Below are 24,944 nucleotides of genomic sequence, written 5' to 3'. Positions count from 1 at the left end.
GGCCGTGTGCCACTTTGTCAGACATGTAGCCTAGACAGTGGCCTGCTCTGTGCTGTCTGCCAGCCAGACCCTCACAATGGACTCCTTCTCGTGTTGTATTACTCTCACCGTCTCCCTCTGAACCTTGCACTGTAGCTGACTGGAGAGTAGAGGCCTGCATCACACTCACCTCGGCAGCACACAATCCGGCAACACAAACACACTCCGGCTGGCAACACACACATTCTCAGACACACTCATGTGATGTTCAGAGAGAGGAGCTGGAGCAGAAGTGACTGGGCCACTTGATGTATACCTCTTGATAAACTGGGTGGTTGGTGCCCTGAATGCTGATTGGCCTACAGCCATGGTATATCAGACCGTATACCATGGGTATAACAAAACATGTATTTTTACTGCTCTAATTACGTTGGTAACCAGTTTATAATAGCAATAAGGCCTCGGTGTTTGTGATATATGGCCAATAAACACGGCTAAGGGCTGTGTCCAGGCACTCCACGTCGCGTTGTGCCGAAGAACAGCCCTTAGACATGGTATATTGGCCATATACCACACCTCCTCGGGCCTTAGCGCTTAAATATACCTGCTGCTGCCTGCTGTATAGCATCAGCCACTGCTGTACAGTATATTTCATGTTTTCTAGTCATCCTAAATGTATGGAGTAAGAGGATTTCAAGATAGCATGCATGTCTTCTATAGGAGTTTGTTTGTTTCCATACTAGATACTATATCGTTTTCTGGTTTTATTATTGTGTGCAGCCCAGTCACTGGGAGTGTAAAGCATCTGTAACTCTGGGGCCCAGCAGTGGTCGAAATGTAGCTACATTAAAACGGCGTAGTTCAACACAGACACACTACTCACCGACACAGTCGCAGGTGGGGAACTCAGCCTGGAGGTCCTTGGCGGGCATGTCTAGCAGGCTTTTAGTGGGCGTGTCCAGGTAGCGTAGCGGCGACTCCAGGAAGCCTTTTAGGGAGGGGTTGAGGGGGAAGCCGTCCTTAGTGGGGGTGTCGTCCTCGCCCCCCTCAGAGAATGATCCAGTGGTGGAGAGGACAGCCACGTTCCCATTCGTCTCGATCTTCATGCGTTTGGGCAGCGGGGACATAGAGGGGGAGAGAGGCACGGTGAAGGGGTCTTCAAGGACGCGGTGCTGCTGCTGCTCCAGATGGACCTCTTGGCGCAGCGAGAGTGGCAACTGGGCCCCCTCGGGCTGCTCCTCCATGGGGCTCTCAATGCAGGGCGGTGTGGCGGAGGTGTAGGATGCTTCACTCACACCCCTTGTAACATTCTCCTTGTCCACCTCCATGTCCTGGTCTGCTGGTGGGGCTGTGGTAGAAGCTAAGGGAGTAGGGCTGCAGGACTGGGTGGCGGTGCTGGACGGTGACGCGGTCCTGGCTTGTCCTGAGGTAATGTTGGGCTGAGACTCTATCACCACGGGCTGGGCTGAGGCTGAGGGGGACTGGTCCTGAGGCTGGATCTGAGGAGGGCAGGGCACTGGGGCCGAGGATGAACTGTCCCCGAACTCTGCCTCGAACTGGAGGATCAGCTCCTCAAACTTGGGGTCCAGGGAGCTGAGGCCTGGTATGGACTGAGAGGTGGTGGAGGTCTGTGTGGCACCGGCCTCCCCTGAGCTAGCCGGGGCGTCCGGGGCTGCAGGGAGAGGCAGAGGGGTTGAGACGGCTGGACTGTTTACAGAGAAGGCAGGAGCAGTGACAGAGCGTGCAATAGAAGAGTTTAAAATGGATACCTGAGATTGGGCCGGGGTTGGGAGGCCTGCGGCAGCCTGAGTGGGGTTACTGAGGAGGGGGAAGGTAGGGAAAGGGAGAGAACCTGAATGTGCGCTGGCCAGAGGCAGGGCTCCGATCATGGTGAGTGGAGACGGTTTTTGTATGGAGATCTGGCTGTGAGGCAGGAAGGTTGGCAGGGAGGCCTTCTGCTTGGTTTTCTTGATGACTATGGTCTTGGGTTTTGGACCTGGATAGTGCAGCATCCCCGGCTGCTTGAGGAGCGGCGATGTCCCCACCGTGCTCTTCCTCCTCTTGGGCTCCTTGGGCTCCTGCTTGATGGCCACAGGGATGAGGTGGCCCTCGGGGCCCATCTGTTGGGGCCACCACTTGCGGAGGTTCTGGCAGGCCTGGGTAGGCCGTGGAGGGCAGAGGCCTGGGGGGCCGGGGGGGTTAGAGAAGAGGTTCCTCTTGTGGTGAAGGTGCTGCTGCAGGGCTGTCTGGGTGGAGTAGTGGATGGCTGTGCTGCCCGCGGAGAGAGGTGGACCAGGGTACCCAGGCTGCTGCTGGCCGTTCATCAGGCCGTAGCGACCGCCCATGTAGGCACAGGCAGAGCTCTGGTACTCCCCAGAGTTTACCTCCTGCTTGACCTGAGGCATCCCTGGTTCCTGCTTGATGTGGTGGTGTGGGACGGGCAGCTTGAAGGGGTCATTTATGTACTTTCCGCTGGAGTCCCCCAGTAGCTGTTTGAGCTCGGACATGGGGTCGCCAACGCTGTGGCCACCAGATGGAGGGGCGAAGTGAGACTGCTGGGAGTCTGAGTTCATCATCATCCACCGGTTCCTCTGCTCTTGGATTCCCCCAGGGGCCTGCTGCTGCTGCCACTGCTGAGGGTGGGGGCTGCCTGCCTGGGTCTGCCCGGGGAAAAGCAAAGTGGAGGACGGGAGAGGGGAGGCGTGGGCCGGATGACCCTGGGACTGGGGTCTGTGCTGCTGCTCCCACGACCCGGAGCTCTGCTGGGGGTACAGTCCAGGGGGGACAGATTGTGACCGCGAGGAGGACAAAGAGGACATGGGGCCAGGGGAGGACGGGAGCAAGCGGTTGCCGTGCTGGGGGTGTAGAGGGGGTTGTTGGTGGCTGGTGGAGGAGGCCTGGGCAGGAGGGACCACAGTCTGGGGGGCGGTGGCAGACAGCTGGGTCAGGGCCTCGATAGCTATGGCCGTCTGCAGACTGACGTTCTTCTCCTTGGCGATGGAGAGGACCTGAGGGGAGCAGGGGACAGAGCCTGGGTGTTGGCCCTGTTGGTGTGGGTGAAGGGGTGGACAGGAGGGTGGGTTACCTCCATTGACATGGGGGTGAGGATGGTGGTGGGGGTGAGGGGGCAGCTGTGAGTGTGGTGGCTGTTGATGAGGCGGCGTGTCGGCGGCCATCTTGGAACAGGGTGTGTTGTTGTCCTGCTCCTCCCCTGCCCCCGCCTGTTTGAGCCTCTTTTCCAGCCACTCCAAGTAGTCTGGGCAGTCGGGCCCATCACAGTCACAGTTTGGGGGCTTGTGGCCGTGCCTCGCTTGGCTCAGGGCAGTCTTCAGGGCAGTCTTCAGGGTGGTCTGCAGGGTGTTCAAGTCCTCTGGTGGGCTAGCCTGGTCCCCTCCCTCTGGGGCTTGGAGCCTGGCTTGAGCCGCGGCCCCCTTAGCAGTGCCCATCTCCTGGTTGAACTTCTCATACAGCTGGGCGGTGTAGGACTGGGCCTCGGGGATGGGGGCCAGGGAGCCCACATTAACGCTGGCTGAGAAGGCTACCAGATTGCATGCGTCCTCCATGTCTGCCTCGTGGACAGGCTTCCCAGGAGTCCTACCACTACTGCTCCAGCCACTGCAGGGCAGCTGCTTCTGGGGTTGAGGGGCTTTGCCCTGCCCAGGTACCCAACCCTGTCCCGGGGGAACACTACCTGACCGATGGGGCTCCATCTGGGTGTCCAGGCCGGCTCCACCCTCTTCATTGGTGTCACTGGGTTGCCGGATCACCCCATTGGTCGGTTCCAGGCTCAACGAACCGCCTTCTTCGAGGCGGTCATGTGACCCAGTTTCCATCTGGCCTCCTCTTCTGGGGCCATCCACTGAACCAGTGTCCGAAACAGTCTGCGAGAGAGAGAGGGAGGGCACAGAGGAAAGAGGTTAGAGACCAGAAAAAAATTAATAGGAACTGTGCACCAAGTTGGAATAAGCAATAGCAATCAATATACAAAAATATATTGTTTTAACATGTTAACAACAAGTTTTTATTCAGTTGATCTTAGCTTAAAATCATACTCAAACAAAGCATTCACAGAGAAGGGCAAATCAAGATATCATAATGATTATGACAGGGCACTGGCTAGAATCCATTCCTCATTTCAGATGTCTTGGTTTGGGTTCCACGCACACGCACACACACACACACACACACACACACACACACACACACACACACACACACACACACACACACCACACCACACCACACACACCAGTTGGGGAAATGAATTAACTGTTGCTTCAACAGTGTTTCCACAATGATCAGAGTGTTCAAGTCACAGACCATGTGACAACATTGCGCAGTAATGCTCACGCTACTTACTACACACAGCAGTCAGCCCATGTAAAGATTTACCATCCCCCCAAAGGCACAAAGGACCACACAAATGATCATTTAAAAAGTAATCAAATATATAAAATTCATGGCAATTACCGCCACATATCTGTTTTACTCAAGGAAGAACGAGGAGAATGCTGTGAACTACGGGCAGCATTACTGCATCTCTACCATAAACTTTCAACTCCACTTCCCTATTTAAATGTCAACATATTACCAGTGTATATATTAGCTCTATACGTTGTCAATGACTGTCTATTAGCCAAGCGGGGTTCCTGGTTCCTGATCCTGTGGTCCTGAACCTCTCCCTCCCTTCGGCCTTTATGACTGGGGAGTATCTATCTGTCTCTACGGGACTGCTGCATTCAACACCTGTCATATCACCATGAGGTAGGACTAGACACGCTCAATAAATGCATGATGGGTCAACAAACGTAATAAGAATGTGTCAAGGATCTAGAGAGCAAAGATGTAGCAAAGAGTGATGTGGTGATTAAGCAATAACGCCCGAAGGGGTGTGGTATATGGACAATATACCACGACTAAGGGCTGTTCTTAAGCACGATGCAACGTGGAGTGCTTGGACACAGCCCTTAGCCATGGTATATTGGCCATATATCACAAACCCCCGAGGGGCCTTATTGCTATTATAAACTGGTTACTAACGTAATTAGAGCAGTAAAAATACATGTTTTTACTGTTGTTTTTATATTTCCTTACTTATCTATTGTTCACCTAATACCTTATTTTTTTTACTTAAAAATTGCACTATTGGTTAAGGGCCTGTAAGTAAGCATTTCACTGTAAGGTCTACTACACCTGTTGTATTCGGCGCACGTGACAAATAAACTTTGATTTGATTTGATACCTGTGGTATACGGTCTGATATACCACGGGTGTCAGACAATTAGCATTCGAAGCTCCGACCGCCCTGTTTATAATACCAAATCATGTGCATTGATGGTCCACGGTGACATTCCTGATGCCATTTCACAAGTGTGCTTCGTAAGATGATAGTAGAGCCTTGTATGACTCTCACCTCCATTAGAGTCCATTAGAGATAGAGCACGATGATCTCATCTGATTGTTGACGCTGCTCATCCCAATACATTAGCTGTGATGACATCACTGTTTACTGGAGCTGCAGAATGAAGGCTGCAAGGTGACAAGACTATAGGGGAGGATCTGGTCTCCTGGCTCCTGGTTTTGGAGGGGGAAACTAAAAGTGACATTTCGACCGTGTAACCAAAGCACTGCTGTTGTCAAAACACACTATGTTGCTTCAAACAGCCTTCTCAACACGACACTGACTTCAAAACAGGTTGGAAATGCAACCGATCTGTGCTTGAATCGTGTATCTGCAGTGACACCCCTTAAATGGACATCATGCAAGTATTGGAAGGACTGGGTCTGCTGTTTTGCTTTGTCAAAACGGAGCCCGTACTAAGATGAATTGTTTCCTATGAGTAAAACTGTGTCCATATTTTCAGTGTGTCTTCAAACTGTTTACAAACTGACAAGCATCTGACATACAAACAGGGAAGGTGATCTGTTCTACACAGGCTTCCGTTACTTCCTATTTGGAGCTATATGACACTGTCTGTCAGTGGTGTGTATAAAACAGGGAGAACCCAGGTCTGAAGACGATTCATTATGATCTACTGTGTTTGAGGAGGCATAGCAAACAAAGATAATCCAAGTACAAACACAGAGTACAGGTAATGAATATGCACCACAGTTCAAAAGTTTGGGGTCACTTAGCAATTTCCTTGTTTTTGAAAGAAACCCCCCCCCCCCCCCCCCCAAAATGTGTCCATTAAAATAACATCAAATTGATCAGAAATACAGTGTAGACATTGATAATGTTGTAAATGACTATTGTAGCTGGAAACGGCTAAATATCTACATAGGCGTACAGAGGCCCATTTTCAGCAACCATCACTCCTGTGTTCCAATGGCATGTTGTATTAGTTAATCCAAGTTTATTATTTTAAAAGGCTAATTGATCATTAGAAAACCCTTTTGCAATTATGTTAGCACAGCTGAAAACTGTTGTTCTGATGAAAGAATAATTAAAACTGGCCTTCTTTAGACTAGAAACAATACAACTGGACTTATTTAGACTAGTTCAGTATCTGGAGCATCAGCATTTGTGGGTTTGATTACAGGCTCAAAATGACCAGAAACAAAGTACATTCTTCTGAAACTCGTCAGTATATTCTTGCTCTCAGAAATGAAGGCTATTCCATGCGAGAAATTGCTTAGAAACTGAAGATCTCGTACAGCGCTGTGTACTACTCCCTTCACAGAGCAGCACAAGCTGTCTCTAACCAGAATAGAAAGAGGAGTAGGAGGCCCCGGTGCACAACTGAGCAAGAATACAAGTACATTAGAATGTCTAGTTTGAGAAACAGATGCCTCACAAGTCCTCAATTGGCAGCTTCATTAAATAATACCCGCAAAACACCAGCCTCAACGTCAACAGTGAAGATGCGACTCCGGGATCCTGGCCTTCTAGGCAGAGTTCCTCTGTCCAGTGTCTGTGTTCTTTTGCCCATCTTAATCTTTTCCTTTTATTGGCCAGTCTGAGATGTGGATTTTTCTTTGTAACTCTACCTAGAAGTCCAGCATCCCAGAGTCGCCTCTTCACTGTTGGCATCTGTTTCTCAAACTAGACACTCTAATGTACTTGTCCTCTTGCTCAGTTGTGCACCGGGGCCTCCCACTCCTCTTTCTATTCTGGTTAGAGCCAGTTGGCGCTGTTCTGTGAAGGGAGTAGTACACAGTGTTGTATGAGATCTTCAGTTTCTTGGCAATTTCCCGCATGGAATAGCCTTCATTTCTCAGAACAAGAATAGACTGATGAGTTTTCAGAACAAAGTTCTTTGTTTCTGGCCATATTGAGCCTGTAATCGAACCCACAAATGCTGATGCTCCAGATACTCAACTAGTCTAAAGAAGGCCAGTTTTAATTATTCTTTAATCAGAACAACAGTTTTCAGCTATGCTAACATAATTGCAAAAGGGTTTTCGAATGATCAATTAGCCTTTTAAAATGATCAACTTGGATTAGCTAACACAACGTGCCATTGGAACACAGGAGTGATGGTTGCTGATAATGGGCCTCTGTACGCCTATGTAGATATTCCATAAAGAATCTGCCGTTTCCAGCTACAATAGTCATTTACAACACTAACAATGTCTACACTGTATTTATGATCAATTTGAGGTTATTTTAATGGACAAAAAAAATGTGTTTTTCTTTCAAAAACAAGGACATTTCTAAGTGACCTCAAACTTTTGAAATGTAGTGTATGTTTAACCACTTCTACACTGAGACACAAATCCATGACACTCTGAGGATCCAAATAACCAAATAACACATTTCATATTTTTGACTTTGCCTCGGAACATCTTCAAGTCCTATTCTACAATAGCCTAAACTAAATAAGGAAGTCTTCACCATGGCACTGTGGACATGTCAGTACAGGGAGTGCAGTGGCATTGAGGCTATAGCAGGTGAAAGGCAAGCCCTGCTCTTTGCCCCAGACAGACACACGTTGATAACGCTTGATGTCCTGTGAGCTCAGACAGACTGAGCTCTATGAGGATTACACACAGTCATAATCATATCCGTACACTATGTTGTACACACGGTACATACTGTATACTACACCGCCATGCACACACACCGTTTACTGCACACAGTGATCCACATAAAGGTAGACTACACCATGTCAAAAGACTGCCTGTACCTAGAATAGGAACTAGGCTGGTTTGTTGTTTAGAGTTATGATCCAACAGGTCTGTGTGTCTGCAGACTACATCACATCTATATTCACAGTGAGAACACAGCTCTCGTTTGTAGCTCCGACAGTTGGTTGACAGCTGAAGTGGACCAGACACCCTGCTTCCCGTGATTTAAATATATTGAAATTAGCCTTTTGAAGTGTCTAATTATTGGACGGGCCGCTTGCTCGGGCCCTTTGAATTCACCTTCTGTGCCGGGTGTCTGGTGGGGGTCCCTGGGGGGGGTGGAGGGGGGTGAACAGCCGGCCGGCGATACGTGAGAGGCCCCACGTTGCCCCATCACAGACTGATCATCAGACTGAGCTTAGTGGATGGGGGGGGGGGGAGACAGAGTGAGTAAGAGAATTGCAATATATTGAAACAGCGTGGTCACAGAACTATACAACCCAACAACCCCAGAACCAGTCACATTGTTGTTGTTCATCTCCGTTTCTCACAGTCGATGAACTGAGACACTTCCTCTCACACGTACAGCACCAATTGAATCGCCGGTTCCACACGCCCGGCTTAAACCCAAAACACTTTAACAACACGATCATAACGACAGTTCTCATACCCAGTCAACTGGGACTTCACAGATGTATTTAGCCAAATGAGACTGTCACAAATACCTTCTCTCTCTTCATGCACACTGCGTTATACACACCGCGGCACGCTTACACCTGCGGGCACCTACCACGGTGCTTCTGACAGAGCAGACCACGTGCTCGGACAACTACTGGCGCCGCGTGAGAGCCTACTCTTTCCTGCCAGGACACACACACGCACACACATACACACAAACAAACGGCACGCACCGCACAAGGCTTCCAATCCAAAACATCAACACGCCCAACCAGAAGAGACTGCCTAACCTGTTAGACACCCTAAACTCTGAGACTAGTCCCTTTAAATGACACACAGGCAGTACGTTGCCGGCTAAACAGTCAAGCTGGTCTATCCTACAACTGGACCACTACGCGTTTGTCCCCACCTCACGTCCCCACCTCCACCAGACCAGAACAGATGCCTCCAAGGTTGACAGCACAAAGTCAAAAAGGAAGGAGGGTGGGGAGACAAAGGGGGTGGGGGGCATAAAGCCTGGGAGTAGACATAAATCCAAACAGTTAGACGCACGACACCCTCCCTCTCTCCTTCCTTCTACCCCCCCCCCCACTGGCTTTCCTGCCGTGTCTGTCGTCGAGAAAACATGGAGGAGGAACCATGAGAATAAAACCCAGAAAAGAGTAGAGAGCCCCACACAGCTTCAGTACTTACATGGGTCTAGACGTCCTGCCAGTGGAAGTGGAGAGACACAGCAGGGAGAGGAGGGGAGCATGCAATAGTGGTGCTATGAGGGGAGCCACTAGCAATGTGGTGGAGGCTTTTTTGTTGTTGTTGCGGCACACAAGCACCGACACGCACGTACACACACACGCACACACCTCCCCCCATGGAACTCACGGCCGCTCTCTGTCTCTTCTTACAGCCGTCACTTTCTGTTTTCTCCTTTTTCCTTTCTCATTACCTCTCTCTGCTCCTCCCTTCCCTTTTCAATATCCTTTTTCTTTCTCTTACACTCACAGTCTGGTTCTACTTGCAGCCCCCACCTTCCCCTCTCTCTCTCTCTCGCTCACTCTCCCTCCCCCTCTCTCTTCTGTGTGTGCAGAGCGAGAGGCCATTATCTGAGGCACAGTGGGCACGTACGAGGGAATGGAGGAGTGTGCAGTGAGCAGAGAGAGAAAGAGAGAGCTCGGGGATGGACGCTAGCGGCAGCCCTAGAAACAGCAACACATTGCAGGAGAGCGAGAGCTGTTACCAGGCAAAGCTCTCTCTCTCTCTCTCTCTCTCTCCACCAGCACAATCCCTTAGTGAATAGGAACACCTTGAATACATAACAATGTGTTTCGGATAACATGATGTTATGTGTTTTAGTCTATCTAGTCAGGTCTAGTCATTTGGGTAATCTAAGAGCGGAGCGGTTTCTGAGCATGTGGACGCGATGGAAACCACTAGGCGAACGCCAATCTCAGCGGCACTTGCTGGAACATCAACAAGAAAATGAGATCAAAAAGCAACAACATTAAAATGTCCACATATATGTGGTTTGAACTCGACCGATTCAGACTCAGACTTTCTCCTGCGAGACAAGCTGTACGTCCATCTTTCTGTTTCTGTCATAGTCCGTTGGTCGTTACAAAGCCGCTGACGATCTCTCTGTTCGTCTCTCTGTCGTCTACCACAACAACAAAAAAAAACGTTAATAGTAGCTACTTCTTTACAGGTCTGTTACCTGCCCCGGCCGCTGATGTGTCGCTCAATGCGAGGTGATGCCCGGGGGAAGAAGAGAAGCCTAGGACTTGTAAAAGCGAGACGAAGCATAGCGAGTCTCCCACATACCAGAGGACAGCGATGGCTTGAGAGGACTCTCAAAGGTGCCAATACGTTTCACACTCAGTCGTTTCTAAAGCCTACAATCTCCTGATTAATACATACGCGAAAGAGGAGCAAATGGATTGAATGTGATTGAGAGATGGGGACAAAGACTACAGGACTGGAGGCTGGGGAACTGCACAAGCAGCAGTCGATGGCCGTTTGGTAACATACAGATACACAGGGATAAAGGAAGCCAGAGGGACAGTAGAGACGAGAGGAACATCGAGGGGAGACTAAGGAGAGATGTTGAGCTACAGCAATGCAACATGCACACACACACATAACAACCTAGTAAGTTGTCTTATTCGTGTGACTTCGGCTCGGGCGAGAGAGGAGACCATGGATAAGAGGAGGACGAGGGAGCAGAGGAGCAGCGATCGAGCGGCTTGTCGCCTGACAGAGACCGTCCGCAGTGGCATGGTGCTACTAGAGACATCGACAAACGGCAACATCATTTGCACCGACGTCTACGAGGACAGAAGTGATTCCGCTCTCTCTCCTTCTCCATGGCGTGCCTGCTTTCCCTCTCCTCCCATCCGGCCGGTCGGTCACTCTGTCCCGCCAATGTTCTCCCAACGTTATCCCCTCACCATTGCTTCAGCTTTAGCACCACCATTGCTAGCTCACTCCACATGCTACCCCTCTGACCGCCCTTCTCTCTGCTCCTTCTCTTCTCTCTGTCCCCTCTCTCTATCTGGAATCAGATTTATCAGAGAAGAAGGGGGAAAAAAACATGGCCGACGTCACGTCTCTCCTCCATGCAGTTGAGATCCTTGTCAGCTCCTGCACAGTATCGTTTTATTATTATGAATGAGCATGTGGACTCTGCACATTGGCTGGATTTATTTGAGTAATCTCTCTTTCACTCTCTCTTTTTTCCGCTCACACTTTCTCTCTCGTGTTTTCTGTCCATTCCTTTCCATCGCTCCAGGTTCATGGCAGACAGTGTCACTCCAACCCTGTCGGTGGCTTTCGTTGTCTGGCCCTGTGACTCACACAGTCCTCCACCAGCGCTGCCTGGCATTCACACACACCGCACGCGTGCGCACACGCAACCCAAAGACAAACACGGCACAACCCAAGCTGGTGCCTAGTAGTAAAGGGAAGTGTGTTGTGTCACATGTCCAAGAAGCACCAATGAGAGCGTGAGTGAGAGAGAGAGAGAGCTAGTGAAAGCATGTAGTTATGACATAACTGTTACATCATCAGAACCCGCCTGGATGCCCCGCCTCACACAGGCTGGACTTAAGTCTCATATGACACCGTGTGTAGACCCCCCCCCCCCCTTACCCCAATACACACACACACACTCTCATTCATTCACCCTCCTGACTAGCGCTCGCTCTCTCCCGCTATGCAGTGACACAGCATTTCTCGCTCTTAGAGCAAACTTAACCGTCTCCGTTCAGCGTAACACACTCATCTGCTCAACGCCAACAAGAGAGTGCATGTACAACAAAGAAAGAAGCAAACTGTGTACCTCCCCCCACCCCCCCTGTTTTAAGAACCTGAATACGATATGAATTCCCAATATGAATTTGATTAGCCCCAACCGATATCTAAAAGGCTGTTCTGGCCATGTCATATAGACAGTTCAAACAGCGTAGGATAATCCAAATGCTTTTAAGCAACTAGCGGGCCAATCACAGGAGGTTGGGGAGGGCGGGCTGGTGGTAACGGCTGGAGCAGAAACAGTGGAATGGTATCAAATACATCAAACACACGGTTTACAGGTGTTTGATGCCATTCCATTTACTCCGTTCCAGCCATTAATGTGAGCCGTCCTCCCCTCAGCAGCCTCCACTGGCCAATATATAGATGCTTTCTGCTAGTAGCAGACTACACTTGTCAGAACTATACTGTTTTTTAAAATACATTTTCTCTCACATTTTTTGAAGCTAACATTTTCATACAAATAATATCTTCCCAGAAAAAAGCTATATATTATGGTAACACTGGGGGAGTTTTAGGTTAGTGCTACTGTTCTGTGATACACCCCCTGGGATGAGCAGACCAGCAGCCACCACAGCTCAGACAACAGACTCACTTATTTAGTGTGTCAAGACCCCCCTGACGAGCCCTATAGGCCCTTGTAGTCTTCACCTCAGTACGTCAGAGCCACACCAAAGTTGACGGCCCTGTCCATGTGTGGACTCATAAAGGGACAGTTTACTGGACACAGATTAAGCCTAGTCCTGGACACTAAAAGAATTTGATGTAAAATCTCCCATTGAGTTTGTTTCTAGTCCTGGACACTAAAAGAATTTGATGTAAAATCTCCCATTGAGTTTGTTTCTAGTCCTGGACACTAAAATAATTTGATGTAAAATCTCCCATTGAGTTTGTTTCTAGTTCTGGACACTAAAAGAATTTGATGTAAAATCTCCCATTGAGTTTGTTTCTAGTCCTGGACACTAAAATAATTTAATGTAAAAATCTCCCATTGAGTTTGTATCTAGTCCAGGACTAGGCTTAATCTGTCCCCGGTAAACTGGCGCTTTATGTATAGGACGAGATAAACTAACATCCACTCTTGTCAAAGTTAAATGTGAAAAATGATTTTAACTTAAATCGACCCACGATGATATAAATCTATACACATATTAGCCCTACAGTGCCTTGCGAAAGTATTCGGCCCCCTTGAACTTTGCGACCTTTTGCCACATTTCAGGCTTCAAACATAAAGATATAAAACTGTATTTTTTTTTGAAGAATCAACAACAAGTGGGACACAATCATGAAGTGGAACGACATTTACTGGATATTTCAAACTTTTTTAACAAATCAAAAACTGAAAAATTGGGCGTGCAAAATTATTCAGCCCCCTTAAGTTAATACTTTGTAGCGCCACCTTTTGCTGCGATTACAGCTGTAAGTCGCTTGGGGTATGTCTCTATCAGTTTTGCACATAGAGAGACTGACATTTTTTCCCATTCCTCCTTGCAAAACAGCTCGAGCTCAGTGAGGTTGGATGGAGAGCATTTGTGAACAGCAGTTTTCAATTCTTTCCACAGATTCTCGATTGGATTCAGGTCTGGACTTTGACTTGGACATTCTAACACCTGGATATGTTTATTTTTGAACCATTCCATTGTAGATTTTGCTTTATGTTTTGGATCATTGTCTTGTTGGAAGACAAATCTCCGTCCCAGTCTCAGGTCTTTTGCAGACTCCATCAGGTTTTCTTCCAGAATGGTCCTGTATTTGGCTCCATCCATCTTCCCATCAATTTTAACCATCTTCCCTGTCCCTGCTGAAGAAAAGCAGGCCCAAACCATGATGCTGCCACCACCATGTTTGACAGTTGGGATGGTGTGTTCAGCTGTGTTGCTTTTACGCCAAACATAACGTTTTGCATTGTTGCCAAAAAGTTCCATTTTGGTTTCATCTGACAAGAGCACCTTCTTCCACATGTTTGGTGTGTCTCCCAGGTGGCTTGTGGCAAACTTTAAACAACACTTTTTATGGATATCTTTAAGAAATGGCTTTCTTCTTGCCACTCTTCCATAAAGGCCAGATTTGTGCAATATACGACTGATTGTTGTCCTATGGACAGAGTCTCCCACCTCAGCTGTAGATCTCTGCAGTTCATCCAGAGTGATCATGGGCCTCTTGGCTGCATCTCTGATCAGTCTTCTCCTTGTATGAGCTGAAAGTTTAGAGGGACGGCCAGGTCTTGGTAGATTTGCAGTGGTCTGATACTCCTTCCATTTCAATATTATCGCTTGCACAGTGCTCCTTGGGATGTTTAAAGCTTGGGAAATCTTTTTGTATCCAAATCCGGCTTTAAACTTCTTCACAACAGTATCTCGGACCTGCCTGGTGTGTTCCTTGTTCTTCATGATGCTCTCTGCGCTTTTAACGGACCTCTGAGACTATCACAGTACAGGTGCATTTATACAGAGACTTGATTACACACAGGTGGATTGTATTTATCATCATTAGTCATTTAGGTAAACATTGGATCATTCAGAGATCCTCACTGAACTTCTGGAGAGAGTTTGCTGCACTGAAAGTAAAGGGGCTGAATAATTTTGCACGCCCAATTTTTCAGTTTTTGATTTGTTAAAAAAGTTTGAAATATCCAATAAATGTCGTTCCACTTCATGATTGTGTCCCACTTGTTGTTGATTCTTCACAGAAAAATACAGTTTTATATATTTATGTTTGAAGCCTGAAATGTGGCAAAAGGTCGCAAAGTTCAAGGGGGCCAAATACTTTCGCAAGGCACTGTATATTGTAACCATATGTTCCATCAGACTCATCAAAACCAAAGGAGACTACTTTACTCCCAAATGGCAGAAACTATTGTTCTGTGATCTCCTCAGCAATACACCAGAGAGAGGGGTTCTTATGTCTCAACCACCTGCAGACACAACTGTCACGTGTACTTTGAAGTCCTTCAGGCAAACCCCTGACTACCTTGTGTTCCCTAGACCCAAACCGCCAGACAGTCACAACAACTGAAGTCCTTCAGGCAAACCCCTGACTACCTTGTGTTCCCTAGACCCAAACCGCCAGACAGTCACAACAACTGAAGTCCTTCAGGCAAACCCCTGACTACCTTGTGTTCCCTAGACCCAAACCGCCAGACAGTCACAACAACTGAAGTCCTTCAGGCAAACCCCTGACTACCTTGTGTTCCCTAGACCCAAACCGCCAGACAGTCACAACAACTGAAGTCCTTCAGGCAAACCCCTGACTACCTTGTGTTCCCTAGACCCAAACCGCCAGACAGTCACAACAACTGAAGTCCTTCAGGCAAACCCCTGACTACCTTGTGTTCCCTAGACCCAAACCGCCAGACAGTCACAACAACTGAAGTCCTTCAGGCAAACCCCTGACTACCTTGTGTTCCCTAGACCCAAACCGCCAGACAGTCACAACAATTGAAGTACTGCCAAACCCCTGACAGACATATTTTGTTTCCAACTGTAAAGAACACAACTAGCACATAGACAACTCTCAAGCATTACAGAAATGAGCTAAAGTGAGTGCTCTGCTCTCAAAACACTGCAGGGTAGCCACTCTGCAAAAACTGGTCGAATAAACATTGTTTCCACGTCATTTCAACCAAAAAATATAATGTGAGGATGTTGAATCAACGTGGGAAAATAATTGGATATGGAAAAAGTCATCCGCGTAAGGGAATTGAGTCTTTTTTTCACCCAACTTTAGCTAAATCCAATGACATGGTGAAATGTTTTGTCGATTTTACGTTGAATTCACGTTAGTTGACAACTCAACCAAATGTAAATCAAAACTAGTCGTTGGACTGACGTCTGTGGTCAGTGGGTAGTTCCATAGCAACAAGTGGTCAGCTGATGTACTAGTGAATAATAACAAGACAGTGCTGGTTTAATGAGGGGGCCTAAAGAAGGAGAATGTGATGATTTGAAAAAACAAAAGGGCAATTCAACACTTACGGTAGGAGTACTCTATTTGAGCATGAGGTGCGTGGTATGTGGTAACTCAGAAATGAAATAATTATCTGACTAGTTCTCAGATTTATCAGTAGATGTGATTCCACATCTCAACTCTCCCTCTCTCTCTCACAACGCATTGTAGGAGTGATGACAGAATAGAGTGAGTGCAGCTGGGGCCGTGTGTTGGGTTCACCTCTTTCTACCATGACTAAGACGGACTGACTCATCTTTTCCTTCAAACAGTCACCCACACACACTGACAAAGAAAACACACACCCCCTCACACACAAATCAACACATGTATGCGTTTACTGTATCAAGAAGGCACAGGTGGTGGGTGAAACTCAAAGAATGTATCATTTATTTCTACAGGGTACAGAGGAATCCAGCTCTCAGTGTTGAGGAAACAGCAAATATAAGACAGCATGTAAGCCTAGTGGCTGATGCAACTATGCTCAACCCTCTCACCTTATTTGTAGGGAGGCTTGTGTCAGAACATACCATATGTCTTAAGTCACATCTTCTAAAACAACAGAGAGGTCTAGGGCGTGTACAGTGCAAGTCTTCTAAGGAGTAACATAGCCTAGGTCAAATACCATCAATAGATTAGACGGTCCAGCCACCCAAATTAGATCATTGCTCAAGGTTCCTGACAGAGCAGAGACCAACCCCCAACCTAATGTTTTCCTGTCAGTCCCTGACCCCATCCCTCCGTCCCCCAACCCACGTTACACACCCTACTCCCCTCCAGCCTCATGCCATCAAGGTCATCTGGTCTGATACACACTTCATGTAACACACACAGAGAGAGAGAGAGACGCACACAGGCAGAGATACACACAGGCAAACGCCTGGGGAGCACAAGCAAACAGGGGAGCACACGCAAACTGGGGAGAACACGTTAACTGGGGAGCACACGCAAACTGGGGAGAACACGCAAACTGGGGAGAACACGCAAACTGGGGAGAACACGCAAACTGGGGAGAACATGCAAACTGGGGAAAACACGCAAACTGGGGAGAACACGCAAACTGGGGAGAACACGCAAACTGGGGAGAACACGCAAACTGGGGAGAACAAGCAAACTGGGTAGAACACGCAAACTGGGGAGAACACGCAAACTGGGGGGAACACGTTAACTGGGTAGAACACGCAAACTGGGTAGAACACGCAAACTGGGGAGAACACGCAAACTGGGGAGAACACGCAAACTGGGGAGAACACGCAAACTGGGGAGAACACGCAAACTGGGTAGAACACGCAAACTGGGGAGAACACGCAAACTGGGGAGAACACGCAAACTGGGGAGAACAAGCAAACTGGGTAGAACACGCAAACTGGGGAGAACACGCAAACTGGGGAGCACACGCAAATTGGGGAGAACACGCAAACTGGGGAGAACACGCAAACTGGGGAGAACACGCAAACTGGGGAGAACACGCAAACTGGGGAGAACACGCAAACTGGGGAGAACACGCAAACTGGGGAGAACACGCAAACTGGGGAGAACACGCAAACTGGGGAGAACACGCAAACTGGGGAGAACACGCAAACTGGGGGGAACACGTTAACTGGGGAGCACACGTTAACTGGGGAGAACACGCAAACTGGGGAGAACACGCAAACTGGGGAGAACACGCAAACTGGGGGGAACACGTTAACTGGGGAGCACACGCAAACTGGGGAGAACACGCAAACTGGGGAGAACACGCAAACTGGGGGGAACACGTTAACTGGGGAGCACACGCAAACTGGGGAGAACATGCAAACTGGGGGGAACATGTTAACTGGGGAGAACACGCAAACTGGGGAGAACATGCACACTGGGGAGAACACGCAAACTGGGGGGAACACGTTAACTGGGGAGCACACGCAAACTGGGGAGAACATGCAAACTGGGGAGAACACGTAAACTGGGGAGAACACGCAAACTGGGTAGAACAGGCAAACTGGGGAGAACACGTAAACTGGGGAGAACACGCAAACTGGGTAGAACACGCAAACTGGGTAGAACACGCAAACTGGGGAGAACACGTAAAATGGGGAGAACACGCAAACTGGGTAGAACACGCAAACTGGGGAGAACATGCAAACTGGGGAGAACACGTAAACTGGGGAGCACACGTAAACTGGGGAGCACACGTAAAGGCTCTCTGCGGAGTACAGGCTGGCTGGCTTGTGTAACACACTGTTGCACCCTCAACAACTACTGTGATTATTATTATTTGACCATGCTGGTCATTTATGAACATTTTAACATCTTGGCCATGTTCTGTTATAATCTCCACCAGGCACAGCCAGAAGAGGACTGGCCGCCCCTCATAGTCTGGTTCCTCTCTAGGATCCTTCCTAGGTTCCGGCCTTTCTAGAGAGTTTTTCCTAGCCACTGTGCTTCTACACCTGCATTGCTTGCTGTTTGGGGTTTTATGCTGGGTTTCTGTACAGCACTTTGTGACATCAGCTGATGTAAGAAGGGATTTATAAATACATTTGATTGATTGATTGATTGATTGATTGATTGATTGTGCTCTCACTCACACGCATACAATGACTGAAGGTGGCCCCAAGTGGCTCAGTTAGTGGAGAATGGCGCCTGCAACGGCAGGGTTGTGGGTCCGATTCCCACAGTGGACCAGTATGAAGAAGAAAATAAAGTATGAAAATGTACGCACTCACTACTGTAAGTTGCTCTGGGTGGGACCTTCTGCTAAATGGCTGAAATGTAAACAAGGGTCATTGGGTGTGTTGGTGAGGGTGAATGAGCAGGTGCTGAGTGGAACTGGAAGTGTAGCATAGAATACAGATATCTGAGAATCTATCCTCGTCGTTCCGCTCACTCCTTCTCTCTGTTTTTCCTTCCTTTGTCTTATTTTATCTCACACTCTACACTCTCAGAAGAAAAAAAAGAGTTACCTTTTAGGCAGGGTGTCTGTTGTGTGGCGCCAGACATCTGAGAAATGTACCGGACCCATATGCATCGGGGTGCGTAACCTGATTAGGGCGTCCACCCACGGTGCTCAGAATGACAGGAATCACATTTACATTATGGTCATTCATATTCACAGAACATGCAAATTGAGTCTGAAACGATGTGCCGGGCCCTTCTTACCGAATCCTGATGTGCACTTTGAACATGTTAGAAGAACAGTCCACATGTACTTTTCCTCAGCCAACAAGAGGAGTAATGAACAGCAGAATCACTAGCCTATGTCAATCTACTATCACCCATAGCAGAAAAGCGTACCTATTCCATTGGTCAGCTTGTCAGGAAAGAAAAGGTCTATTCCAAACTGACTCTGGGACAGTTGGGGGACGATAGATCCCAAATTCATACAACTAGGCTATATAAGAATGAAAAAAACGTTAAAAGGAATGAGTCAGATGCAACAGATCAGAACTTTTAGCTTAAAATGTTGATAGACTATTATGCTCAACAATGCACACAAGGCAGCAAGCAGTTTCCTCGGGAGAGTTCGTTCCATAATGCAATTAGCAGGAAAACACAGTTGTCAAAAGGGCACGGCACATGCGAGCGGTTTCATGTGACAGAGAGGTACATATATCAATTTGAAATGTAGAAAGAGGTGAGATCTAATAGGCAAAAACTAGCATGGGTTGCTAATAGCATGGGTTGTGTCTTTGGCTACTGGACAATGAAAGAAAGTTGATATAAAATAGTTGCCTCCACAAATATGGTCTGATTTTGGCTCGGCTACTTTGAAGCAAGGTAAGACATGCCTCATAATATGTCTAAAAAAAAATGTTTATGTTTCAAACAATTAAGTATATGTTTTCAAAATGCATACTGCTTCCAGCTCATTGCAAAGTGGCGTGTGACGCGCTGATGAAGCCTGCCTTCCGTTGCCTCAGCGTTGGCTGTTTGCGATGCTGTAGCAGCGGCTCTCGCGCTGTCTGACAGATGTTTAGCTCAAAGGCTCTGTATCTGTATGCTGTTCACGTGTGATAAATAAAATACATAGCAAATATACGCTACACGCCGAAATTCAATTCCACAAGATTATGCTAAATTAACCTATAGACCGATAAACATGACCAGTCAAATGCATTTCAATCCACTGTTATGTCCATCAATGAATAGGGGGGAACATTATTTCGCAATTCGATATTTTTCTTCTTCTCCCGGACAATTGGCCAGCGGCAATTTTATTTATCGGCTTTTCAAAACAAACAAAAACATTGCCCAAAAGACAGCTAATACCGGTTAATGGAAAACCCTGAAGTTTTTACTATTTCTCTGTCTTTCTCCATCCGTTTCTTCTTCTTTCTCTCTTGTTTTCTTTAACTCTGTCCCTGTCCTCTCCTCGGTGTTGTCCCTGACCTGTGAGCTCATCCTCTGCTCTGGGCAGGGACAGAGAGGTACGGAGAGGGGGACAGGGAGAAGGACAGAGAGGTACGGAGAGGGGGACAGGGAGAAGGACAGAGAGGTACGGAGAGGGGGACAGGGAGAAGGACAGAGAGGGGGACAGAGAGAGGGACAGACAGATGGACACAGAGAGGGAGAGGGACAGAGATATGGACAGACAGGGGGGACAGAGAGGAACAGGGAAGTGTAAGGTATCCACTGTGTCATAGCTCCTGACTATGCCCTTCCTGACACATGGCACGTGCAAGTCAGCACGCACACACACACAGCCCAGCTGGGAGGGAGAGGTCTGCCTGCCTGCCTGCCCCACTACACCACTCCTCACAAAGAGAAGGGGAGAAAGGAGGAGAGGAGGGAGGAAAAGGGAGGGGGCGGAGCCACCAAAAGCACTCCAGCACCAGCAGAGGGGGAGGAAAGTGAAGGAGGAATAGTGTTTTTGAAAGACTGGTCTTTGTGGGAAAGACTTGGGACTGAACGAAAAAATAGAGGGAAATATGAGGAGGCAAGGAATGGGTGGAGGGAAGATGGTGGAGAGAGGGGGGGGGGGGGGGGAGAGAAAGGGTGAAAGGGTTTAAAGTAGTAGTGGAAATAATACCCGTACATACTGTAGTTGACAAAGACAGTAGAATTGATAGCAGATGATGTCACTAGCGCGATGAGGTTATACTGTTTAAATCAGTACTAACTTTCAGTTGGAACACTTTGGGGAGGAGTCTGACTTACGACCCATCCATCAAAGACAGACAGACAATAAACAGTACAGGGAGGGAAAATATTAGAGAATAAAACCACTCCGGTGTAACAACATAACACCTAGGGGGAGGGCTACACTGGGAGCGGAATAGAGAGAGAGGGAGAGAGAGAGAGAGGGAGAGGGAGGGCTACACTGGGAGAGAGAGAGAGAGAGAGAGAGAGAGAGAGAGAGAGAGAGAGAGAGGGAGAGGGAGAGAGGGAGAGGGAGAGGGAGCTAGAGAGAGAAATGTATAGATACAAGGGAAAGAATCGAGTGAGAACCTTCCCCCCCCCATATGTTCAAGTCAAGGTCCAGCGATCTCCTTGCCTGTCACGCTGCAGAGAACCTATAGCATCAATCGCCTTGCTCTGTGTCATGCTTTACATCAACTACTACATACCCTACATATCCAACAACCATGACGTTTGTTGTAAACAAACATTTTCAAGCCACTTGAGGCCCTCCTGTATCGCCTATAAGTTTGTAGCCTACACTCGTAGAAAAAAAAGGTGCTATCTAGAACCTTAAAGGGTTCTTCGGCTGTCCCCATAAGATAACCTTTTGAAGAACCCTTTTAGTTCCAGGTAGAACCTTTTTAGTTCCATGTATAACCCTTTCCACAGAGGGTTCAACATGGAACCCAAAAGATTTCTACCTGAAACCCAAACGTGTTCCACCTGGAACCAAAAAAGGTACTCCTTTTGGACCCCTTTTTTTCTAAGAGTTTAGCCGACTGGAACCATGTGTTTTCACACCAGACTCCAATACTGTATCATGAAAACTCAAAACAGAGCTACAGGGATAACTTCTAAATCCTGTCATATAGTCATGGTTTGGCGGAGAAAGGTTGTGGATTGGCTGGATTCATTACTGTACTATACAGAGTTGGTTCCTGTGTAGTGCTGTACTATACAGAGTTGGTTCCTGTGTAGTGCTGTACTATACAGAGTTGGTTCCTGTGTAGTGCTGTACTATACAGAGTTGGTTCCTGTGTAGTACTGTACTATACAGAGTTGGTTCCTGTGTAGTACTGTACTATACAGAGTTGGTTCCTGTGTTGTACTGTACTATACAGAGTTGGTTCCTGTGTAGTACTGTAATATACAGAGTTGGTTCCTGTGTAGTACTGTACTATACAGAGTTGGTTCCTGTGTAGTACTGTACTATACAGAGTTGGTTCCTGTGTAGTACTGTAATATACAGAGTTGGTTCCTGTGTAGTACTGTACTATACAGAGTTGGTTCCTGTGTAGTACTGTACTATACAGAGTTGGTTCCTGTGTAGTACTGTACTATACAGAGTTGGTTCCCAGTCTCCGAGAGAGAGAGCAGCCAGCAGAGAGGTGAGAATTTAAGACATGACACAACAGCCTCCTCTTCCTCCCTCCATTCATTTTTCATTAACCGTGGCAGGCAGCGGTGCTCGGCCGCTCAGCCACTCTGTCCTCCAGGAGAAACCAGACGCCATCCGGCACGGACGAGAGCCACGACACTTCAACCACACAGGGCAGCGCCAATGATCCATGCCAGGACTTAAGCCAAGCCACGGGCACTCAGTCAGCCCCACAGACAAGACCCATGACGGGGAAGAAACATGACTGGGAACTGGGACGAGCGTCTGTTAGAGAGCATTAATTAGAAAAGACACATTACAAGAGAGCTGCTGATGACAGTCAATCCCTTCTTGACATTTGAGTGGTCCCTGGAGTCTGCATCAGGGGAGGTGAATTAGTGGGTGAATGCAGAACATGAATCAAAATGTCATTTCGGATCCCATTGGGGCTCAATATGTTTCCTGCGCATCTTGATTGGTGAGTAATACGGGGAGACAGTCACTTGATTTGAAGTGGTTTGCATAACGGTTTGATGATTTCTGAGTAATAATTCTAGAATATCTGACGTAACCAATGGGAAAGTAATCACGATGAATGATTGTTCGTTGTGCTCGACAAGTTTCGTTCTTAAGACGTTGCGAGCTGTCATCTATAGGACACAAGTGCATTGAGACTCATAGCGGAAAGCACTGACACTTGGTCAATCACATTCAACAATCGGCTCCATTTGAGTTCAATTCCTCTACACGGGGGCACTATAAAACCCCACCTCCTCAATCCAACAAACAGTAGATGGACATTTGGCAACAGGCATCAGGACCATGATTACGTTTCCATGCACAGTAATAATTCGATATTAAACTGATTATGGCAGTAGGCAGATAATGCAATAGTCATGCAAACAACTTACTCTGCTTATCTAAAATCGGCGTCAGGTCAAAGTCGAAGGAAGCATACGCCGATTAAAACACCTGGTTTCCTGAGCCATCTTTCAAATGATTAGGACGTGTCAACACCTTCAAATCGGTGTTCCAGGGGTGTATTTGATCTGTGCATGTGTTAGCACCAGCCGAGAGAGCCTCCCTCTTTTGCCCGAATCAAGTGAGTTCAGAACAACTTAATGAATGAAGTGAGTTCAGAACAACTGAATGAATGAAGTGAGTTCAGAACAACTGAATGAATGAAGTGAGTTCAGAACAACTGAATGAATGAAGTGAGTTCAGAACAACTTAATGAATGAAGTGAGTTCAGAACAACTGAATGAATGAAGTGAGTTCAGAACAACTGAATGAATGAAGTGAGTTCAGAACAACTGAATGAATGAAGTGAGTTCAGAACAACTGAATGTATGAAGTGAGTTCAGAACAACTGAATCTATGCGACTTAGCAATCGTTTTCACATACAAACTTTATATGTCCGAACTCAGAATCAAATACGCTTCCCAAAAAGAACATGGTCGCTGTGGTGGAACGTTTATTTTGAGTCCCATCAGGTAGCCTGAATTCAGATATGTCCATGTAAACAGGATTATTGGGGAAATAGATAGTTTATTCTTTTAAATGAACTATTATATTCATCTGACTATCGACAGTAATCACATCATTGTCTGCCTGTAACCGTATTCAGTGACAGGTCAACAACAACAAAAATGACGCTGAATGTAACTAACCTGGAAGGCCGCACGCTTTCTGTAAATACCACCCCACACACACACGCAACCCATCTCATCACAGTTCAAATTACAGTGATGTCATCTGCCACTCACTGTTACCACATAAACGAGGTCACGGTTAACCCTTTCTAATCTAATCGAGGGTGGGGATTCCACAACATGGCTGTGTTCCAAATGACACCTTATTGCTTATATAGCTAGTGTTTGACTAGGGACCATAGGAGTAGGTTGTCATTTGGGACACAGTACAGTTCAACCAAACCTGCTAGCGCTGTACTTTCCATTTGTAATCAGAAACACAATGACTAATTCATGTCTTTGCTCCGTCTACCTTTCCGGTAACCAGTCTACATGTATCTGCAGATGGTGGAAGTGCACATTTGATGATAGAAAAGGAAATAACTGCGTATGAAGAGAAGAGAAATCACGCCAGCACAGTCTGTTGCAACCGCTCACGTTGCTCTAGTGTTTCCTGAAGAGATACTACAAAGACCAGTAACCCTTCTAGAGCTGAAGCTAAATGTAAAAAAAACAGCAGTGTATACTTCAAATGTATACATTATATGTACAGTTGAAGTCGGAAGTTTATATACACCTAAGCCAAATACATTTATACTCAGTTTTTCACAATTCCTGACATTTAATCCTAGTACAAATTCTCTGTCTTAGGTCAGTTAGGATCACCACTTTATTTTAAGAATGTGATATGTCAGAATAATAGTAGACAGAATGATTTATTTCAGCTTTTACTTCTTTCATCACATTCCCAGTGGGTCAAATTAGTATTTGGTAGCATTGCCTTTAAATTGTTTAACTT

At 47.2% G+C, this 24,944-nt stretch overlaps 1 protein-coding gene across 5 annotated transcripts in view; it reads right to left on the bottom strand.

Moving 5' to 3' along the window:
* The window catches only part of LOC139411072 (tet methylcytosine dioxygenase 3), a 45,897-nt gene that overhangs the window by 17,572 nt on the left and 3,381 nt on the right, over positions 1-24,944 (bottom strand). For 2 of the 5 annotated variants that reach the window (XM_071156896.1, XM_071156894.1), the window contains one exon: positions 863-3,860. In XM_071156896.1, coding sequence (XP_071012997.1) covers positions 863-3,812 — 2,950 coding nt within the window. In that variant the 5' untranslated portion in view covers positions 3,813-3,860. Of the gene's footprint in view, positions 1-862; positions 3,861-9,420; positions 9,661-24,944 lie in introns of those variants that run through there. The other 3 variants (XM_071156898.1, XM_071156897.1, XM_071156895.1) reach the window with 3 other exon arrangements.

This window comes from Oncorhynchus clarkii, chromosome 6, assembly GCF_045791955.1.
Source record: "Oncorhynchus clarkii lewisi isolate Uvic-CL-2024 chromosome 6, UVic_Ocla_1.0, whole genome shotgun sequence".
Classification (NCBI taxonomy): Eukaryota; Metazoa; Chordata; class Actinopteri; order Salmoniformes; family Salmonidae; genus Oncorhynchus; species Oncorhynchus clarkii.
Note: the sequence above shows the minus strand (reverse complement) of the source record. Positions and strands in the feature narration are given on the sequence as shown.